Consider the following 8,474-nt stretch of genomic DNA (forward strand, 5'->3'; position numbering starts at 1 on the left):
AGGCCAAAATACAATAGCGCAGTGGCAGTGGCAGCGACAGTTTTTAAAATCAGCTGTTATTGCTAATATTGGCAGTCACTGCCGCAGCAAATACAATACGGCGTTGTCAGTGAAAGCTTTTTTTGACATTCTCTTTTGTTTGTTTACATTTTTGTTGTTGTCTTTTAGGCTTCAGTGACATGCACAGAAGTTGGCTGTATTTTATTTATGTCAAATTCAGCATGCGAAGTTTGCTGCGATGAAGGCAGTGGCTGTGAATTTAGAATTTGGGCTAAACTGAGCAGTACTGCCAGCTGCCACTGCAGTATTGTGAGTCGATTCATTGGACACCACACTTTCTAAAAACCAGCTGATTTCGAAAAACTTGCGCTGCCACTGCCACTGCGTTATTGTATTTTGGGCTAGTTAAATTTTTTACTTTGAGGGATTCGCCAAATTTTCCTTACGTGTGACTTTATACATAACTTACTTCCAAAAAATGTAACGTTAAAGACCACTTAAAACCACATTTATCTTTAAAACAATAAAAGATCGGAAACAAGTGTTTGTATATAAAATGTAGCTTTTGGGCTTTATTATCAGGATAAATGAAAAACTTTCGGTTTTTACACAACGTTTCGGAAATATAACAGGAAATATACGTGCGACTGTAACGTTTAAGAGAAACATATTTACCGGGGAGCCGAAATTGCGCATATGGAAACTGTGCATTTACATCCCTATTCTGCAACTCTTTCGTATTCGGCTTTTGCTACGAATCGTAGAAATAGTATGCTGCCTACGCAGAAAGAAGTTCGTTTTCATGTATGCACTATTTCGGTTTTTGTCATATGCATTATTTCGGTTTTGAGTCGAAACTGTGCATGTATGCATTACTTCGGTTTTTGTCATATGCATTATTTCGGCTTTGAACCGAAACTGTGCATGTATGCATTACTTCCCCTGCAAAAATTTGAGGACCAGGTGGTCCACTGGGTCGTAGTTTTAAAGTATGTGCAAAAGGGCCAGGTTGCATACTAGTAACTTGTTATGCTTACCTGGACCACTTCAAACGTAAAAAACCGATATATGTGCTGAGATCCACCTATTCGTGCCTCATCGGCAACATGATTCGGCTGCCGAATGTGCCATGATCCAAAAGGAGTAGTTGTCTAGGTGGTCCCATGTAATGCAGGGGTGGACCAGCAGTGGTCCCATGTTATGCAGCGTTGGACCAGAGGTGGTCAGGTCCAATGACATCGCAATGTTAATGTTACCATATTTTCTCCATATACTTGGACCATTTTCGTTACTAGTGTTGGTTACAAGGTAGTGTGGTCCCGTACTAGTATTTAACCTAGTCCCAATTTTTGCAGGGTCGTTTTTCTCATATGCGTTATTTCGGGTTTCAAACGAAAGTGTGCATGTATGCATTATTTCGGTTTTTTCATATGCGTTATTTCGGTTTTTAACCGAAACTGTGCATAAATGCATTATTTCGGTTTTTTTCATATGCATTATTTCGGCTTTCAAACGAAAGAGTGCATATGCATAATTCCGGGTTTTCTAATATGCATTATCGCGGTGTTCAACCGAAACTGTGCATATATGCATTATTTCGTTTTTTTTCATATGCATTATTTCGGTTTTTAACCGAAACTGTGCATATATGCATTACTTCGGTTTTTATCATATGCATTATTTCGGCTTTCAAACGAAAGAGTGCATATGCATAATTTCGGGTTTTCTAATATGCATTATCGCGGTTTTCAACTGAAACTGTGCATATATGCATTATTTCGGTTTTTTTTTCATATGCATTATTTCGTATGCACAATTTCAGGGTGCCATGTTTACCATATGCAGTGTGGGTTTCTTTTGTTTGGTAATATTTTAAGTCATATTTATCGTATGTAGTTTTGTATTTCTTCACGATCCAATGATCGGATCTAAACCAGATTAGTATGGGACCACCTCTGAGGTACCAACTTTCCAATACCTATATACAAGAATTATATAAATCGGTTAACGTGGTCTAAAGTTAAGCTGATGCCACATAAAACGTTTGCTTCGCTTTACGTGACAGATTCGCTTTGACAGCTAAGATGAATTGTATGAAAATGCACAAAGCATGCCACATAGATCGTCGCAGCTGCAGCGCGAAGCGAAAAGATGGCCAACTCCCATCTTTTTGCGCGCTTTGACAATCAGCCGGTTTAATATTTATTTTGTTTCGTCCAAATTCGAGTATTCATGCTGAAACATAAAACTCAATTACATTGCTGATAATTTTAAAGCAAAATATCTTAAATCCACAGCAATTTTGACGAGTAAAAAAGCAGTGCAAAATTGATTTCTTGGCGTTCATTGTGGCATACCTTTTGCGTCTGGCGCTTTGCTGGCAAAGTTATAAATGTCACGCAAAGCTACAAAGTTTTATCTGGCATCAGCTTTAGGCGGTAACATACAAACAAAAAGTATTCCTACGAATTGATAACCTCCACCTTTTTTTGAAGTCGGTTAAAAAAGTGTAATACAAAGAATTTGACGTTTTTTGGCTGAAATTACGATTTTTTGGGGCAAATTGACGATTTTTCAGTGAAAGATTTCGGCAACGCTGCCGATACCACCTTATTGAATACGCCTTGGGCGTATGAAGCAAGGCACATTAAACAGGTAGTATCAGTAGAGCAAAAACAACATTTGCGTGTATTTTGTTGTTGCTTCTGGTATCGAAAGTGTCAACAACTGTTCTGAATTGTTTCTTCTAAATCAAAGCGTGCCATGTGAAATACAAAAAATTATAAAAAATAACAAATTGAAATTGGAAAAAATAAAAATTGATGCAACTTTCTTTCCTAGTAAATTTGTTTGCTTCTCGAAGCATTGATCCATCCTTTGCAAGGCCCAGTAATCAGCGGTCGTGCTGCCGAGTTGGGCGAACGTTCCAAAAGCTGCTATTCAATCGCTTGTTTTGTATGGAAAAAGGTTTCACAAGCAAATGGATTTTAACTTATAATTTTCGTGAGAAAAAATTAAAAATATTTGACATTTTCGAGACCAAATAATTTGAAAATAAATCAAATCAGCTGCTCTACTGATACTACATGTTCAATGTACCTTGGTATGAAGCTATAACTCAATTTCCAATTTTTGTTCTGCGTGAAATTTTTGATTTGACGTTTTGTTCAATGAAATCAAATGCAAACGCATGCAAGCCAATTTTGGGCGACGTATAAAAACAAATTCGACGGCATGCGTACCAAAAAGCAAGTAGCGAAGTTAGCCTGTTAGCATTTGCGTTTGATTTCTCATTTGTTTTTGTTTTTTAGTTGTATTCATCGTTGGGCGTGGCTCCCCAAACCCCGCTAAACGAAAGAGGATGAACGCCGCTTTATGAAGTCACCCCCCACCCACCTCCAGAGATATTTCGTGGATATTTTTTTTTGACAGCTCACCGAGTTCATTAATAATTTAGTGCACATATGTAGTAAATTTTATATCTGTAATAAAGCGTGAACTGTTGTCTACAAGTGTGTGTAAAAGGTTTTTGATTCGATTCACGCGTTTGGGCACAGCAACCCAAAATCGTTGTACAAATTTATAGAGGTCCTTTCTCTCATTTAAATAATCGAAATGATACCAGAACTAAAATTTTTCTTGATGTATTTTTTATTATTTTAGCATCGTACTCCATATTTTATTACATTTTATTAACAAGGGTCTAAACTTTGTAACCCACCAAGTGGCGTTTGCCAATACATTCACCAATGTAAAACCAAAAGATAACCTCGGCGGTAACAAGGGTGTTTAACCATGCCTCTTTAACAGTCAGGTTTTTGTACGCACCGGTACGGGCTCCGTTGATGAGACGACCAATACCTTGACGAATGGCTGGAATATCACCTGGAGTTGGTGGAGTGAGTTCTACTTTAGCATACTTCAAGAAAACTTCCAGCTGTGGTCTAGCCTGGACCAAAAGTTCTGTATTACATAATATAAATTACACTTAGTATGAAATGTTTGGCAAATTTTTAAATACGTACTGTTCACTAGAGTGGAGCCCTTTGTTGCAATACTCGCCATTATTTATTTGTGTGCTACTGTATTTCGTCGAACAGAAAATATAGAAAAACAACCTTTTTATAGCTAGAATCTCACCAGCTTCCAGATTTTACGAAGAAATTTGCTAAACGTCAAAATCCACACTAGCGATGAAACGATACGAATAATACAAGTGCATACTCGATACTTTTCGTTCGAAACCAAGAAATTTTTGAACTAGGGCCATTTTTAGATGAATATTTAAACGGCACTAACCTGTCTGCATAGGCAAATGTTTTTATCTTGATAATGATGTCAGGCAAAATTTTGCAAATGGAGACCGCATATTTCTATTGGCAAGCAATAATTATCACAGCTTATATCTTGATAAATATTGCCAGCCAAGACGAATTTATACAAGGTGGTGTTAACAGAGCAAAAACAAAGGCCCCTATTATGAGTTACATTCGATCTTCGACTGTGGTCGAAAGTGCTGATCGAACGAATTTTCATTTCATATTATGGCGCTCATTCGATGAAGAATAGCGCTTTTGTGAATTTCGCTCGTTTATGTTATTCACAATAGTATATTATTGGTAATTCTCTAGGGTGGGGTAACAACCCCTAAAAAAGGTGCGGAAAAGTCGGGAGGGGTGCCAAACGACGCGTTTCGGCCCCCCTAATAACATAATAATATTATTAACCATTTAAAAGTTATGAACAAAAAACTTTTGTTAAATTTCGTTGTTTTCTATGAGCAATTACCACGTCAAAAATGCACTAAATCACCAGTTTCCACTTTTAAAACACTACTAAAACGTTTCCGGTTATTATTTTATGCAAACCAAATCATTTATTCACTTTTATTTTATATATTTCGTTAATAAAAGAGAGTAAACAAACTTTGCGCCTGCTAAAATTATTATAACTTCAAATCGCGCGATTTTTTATTAAAAATTTGCATTATTTATCGAAATAATAGCGCGATTTTTTATTAAAAATTTTCCTTATTTATATATATATTAAACGAAAGAAGATACCGAAAAGCATTGAACAGTGCACACATCTCATAAGGAAAAGTGAATTATTACGAAATACTAATACAGTGGCAGCACTATAGCTATTTTNTATATTAAACGAAAGAAGATACCGAAAAGCATTGAACAGTGCACACATCTCATAAGGAAAAGTGAATTATTACGAAATACTAGTACAGTGGCAGCACTATAGCCATTTTGGAATCTCGCGTTTCAGCTCGCAAAGATTGTCTACTTCTTTTTAATAACAAAATAATCTATCTTAGGTTGATAAAACTATGTGTTTCTTTAATAAATAAGTTAAATTATATATTTTAATGGTAATTCTCTAGGGTGGGGTAACAACCCCTAAAAAAGGTGCTGAAAAGTCGGGAGGGGTACCAAACGACGCGTTTCGGCCTCCCTAATAACAATCCTGAGGGGGGAGATAATATTAATAACCATTTAAAAGTTATGAGCAAAAAACTATTGTTAAATTTCGTTGTTTTCTATGAGCAATTACCACGTCAAAAATGCACTAAATCACCAGTTTCCACTTTTAAAACACTACTAAAACGTTTCCGGTTATTATTTTATGCAAACCAAATCATTTATTTACTTTCATTTTATATATTTCGTTAATAAAACAGAGTAAACAAACTTTGCGCCTGCTAAAATTATTATAACCTCAAATCGCTGGTATTGCCACTTTATTTCACATTTCATTTGCGCTATTATACTCAGTTTACACTATACACTTCTTCTTCTTCTTTTTACTTTCATTTAAATAAGATATTGTAACCAAAATATAATAGCAAATTTCGCTATACCATCGCGCAATTTTTTATTAAAAATTTTCATTATTTATCGAAGTATTGATTTTTATGGAAAAAGCGCCGCAGGCGAAAATTTTTAATAAAAAATCGCGCGATTTTTTATTAAAAATTTTCATTATTTATCGAAGTATTGATTTTTATGGAAAAAGCGCCGCAGGCGAAAATTTTTAATAAAAATCGCGCGATTTTTTATTAAAAATTTTCATTATTAAACGAAAGAAGATACCGAAAAGCATTGAACAGTGCACACATCTCATAAGGAAAAGTGAATTATTACGAAATACTAATACAGTGGCAGCACTATAGCTATTTTGGAATGTCGCGTTTCAGCTGGCAAAGATTGTCAACTTCTTTTTAATAGCAAAATAATCTATCTTAGGTTGATAAAACTATGTGTTTCTTTAATAAATATGTTAAATTATATATTTTAATAGTGTTTAAAAAGTGAGAACACGTGATTTAGTGAATCTTTGTCGGTGTAATTGCCCATAGAAAACAACGAAATTTAACAAAAGTTTTTTGTTCATAACTTTTAAATGGTTAATAATATTATCTCCCCCAACCGGATTGTTATTAGGGGGGCCGAAACGCGTCGGTTGGTACCCCTCCCGACTTTTCCGCACCTTTTTTAGGGGTTGTTACCCCACCCTAGAGAATTACCATTTTAATAGTGTTTAAAAAGTGAGAACAGGTGATTTAGTGAATCTTTGTCGGTGTAACTGCCCATAGAGAACAACGAAATTTAACAAAAGTTTTTTGTTCATAACTTTTAAATGGTTAATAATATTATCTCCCCCCCTCCGGATTGTTATTAAGGAGGCCGAAACGCGTCTGTTTGTACCACTCCCGACTTTTCCGCACCTTTTTTAGGGGTTGTTACCCTACCCTAGAGAATTACCATATTTTTCACCGCTGAGAAGCTTTGTTTACAAATCGAGCAAACTAAATAGTGTGCTTATACATGTTTATGTAAATTTGTGCAAATTAAAATGAAATAAAAAAGAAAGCAAGTCTATAAAAACGTGGTAAAAATTAGTACAACGAAGTTCTGGGGTTCAACGATTCGTCAGAGGATGAGAGTTTAGTGAACTGACCAGGAGTAGTAAATGTTTAAGAGATTTTAAGTGTAGTTTTACAATATATTTTGACATAAAATATATTTAAGAAATTTGTCTACAGATTTACTAAAAACTTCCGACTGTCTAAAGAGGCGTTTGTGAGCCAAATCTATCAGTGAACCGCTTCCTTCTCCTGACGAAACCACTCCGTCTCCATCACTGCCAACCTCCGCCCAACTAACCGCTTCTGTTTCTGGTGGAATCTTCGGCACTTCCTCTAAGACCAACCGTCTGCTGAAGCACTGGTTGTCGTAACCAACCCTAAGTGGCACTTTCCTGTCGCCATAGGTTAGGATCATTCCCTGGAGGTCAATCTTCATGCCTTGCCCAAGTAGGAAATCCACACCGATGATGACTTCATCCACGATGTCTGCGACAATAAACTGCGTGTACGAGGCCAACCCGTCGATTATTACCTCGCATAGTACTTCTCCTAACACTTGGGTTCGCTCACCAGTTGCAGTCTGCAGCTTTGCTCCAGGTAGTGGCTTCACATAAAAAGTAGTCACATCAGGTCGAATAATGGAATGTGACGCTCCAGTATCCACTGTCAGCACTCGCTCCTGCCCATTCACACATCCACCAATAGTGAGGTTGCTCGCATTCCGGCCAATTTGTGAGACGGAGATTATGGGCCCTTCAACTTCTGGAGCCAGCACGCGGCCCTTCCTGCTGGCACGTTTTAGTTTAACGACTGATTTGAGTTGGATTCGTCTCCCTCAGCCCTGCGTTTGCGTCCTGCTGAGTGGTTGAGCCTACTGGAACTTGCGCTGCAATCGCGGGCGAAGTGGCCTGGTTTTCCGCAATTAAAGCATTTCCTAGCACCATCCTTTCTCTCGGTTGCACCAGGAGTATTCTTATCTGCCATCGACTTGAGTGTTTTCAGGATCTCGTTCATCACGTCAGGTGTTTCCACTTCTACTCGATGGGCTTTGTAGGCTGGTCTACTTAGGAGCGCTGCCGTTTCACGTGTCTGAGCATACGAGACCGTTTCAGCAAATGTTGGCTTTGGATTTGCATACGTCTCGCGCTTGGTATACACGTCCCGCATTCCGTTGATGAACCTCTGGATTTTTACTCTTTCGAGGTGCTCACCAGATGCATCTCCAATTGCCAAATGAGCCAACCTTTCAACCTCGGAGGCGAATTCCTGTAGAGTCTCGTTGGATTTCTGGCAGCGATTTTCCAGCTCCATCTGGTAAATCTGTCTCCTGTGCTCGCTACCATAACGTCTTTCCACTGCACCCATTAACGCATCGTAACTGTTCCTTTCACAATCAGGAATAGTCTGCAAGATTTCCGCTGCAGGTCCTTTTAATGCAACGACCAGTGCCGCGGATTTATCCTCCATGCTCAAGTGATTTGCTGTAGCTGTCTTCTCAAACTGGAGCTTAAGGACTTGGAAAGGAATCGTGCCGTCAAAGGATGGAGTCTTTACCTTGGGCGCGCTGTTCGAAGAAGGTGGGCGATTCAACTGCATA

At 37.8% G+C, this 8,474-nt stretch overlaps 1 protein-coding gene across 1 annotated transcript; it reads right to left on the bottom strand.

Moving 5' to 3' along the window:
• Positions 1 to 3,631: 3,631 nt before the first annotated feature.
• ATPsynG (ATP synthase, subunit G) lies at positions 3,632 to 4,236 on the bottom strand. The gene is made up of 2 exons (XM_017636140.1): positions 4,026 to 4,236; positions 3,632 to 3,963 (listed from the first exon to the last, which is right to left on the bottom strand). Exons 1-2 carry the CDS (start codon positions 4,063 to 4,065, stop codon positions 3,704 to 3,706), a joined length of 300 nt encoding a protein of 99 aa, XP_017491629.1. The 5' UTR covers positions 4,066 to 4,236; the 3' UTR covers positions 3,632 to 3,703.
• Positions 4,237 to 8,474: the final 4,238 nt, after the last annotated feature.

The sequence above is a fragment of the Rhagoletis zephyria genome, unplaced genomic scaffold (assembly GCF_001687245.7).
Source record: "Rhagoletis zephyria isolate East Lansing unplaced genomic scaffold, Rhagoletis_zephyria_1.1 Rzeph_scaffold_00124, whole genome shotgun sequence".
Lineage (NCBI taxonomy): Eukaryota > Metazoa > Arthropoda > Insecta > Diptera > Tephritidae > Rhagoletis > Rhagoletis zephyria.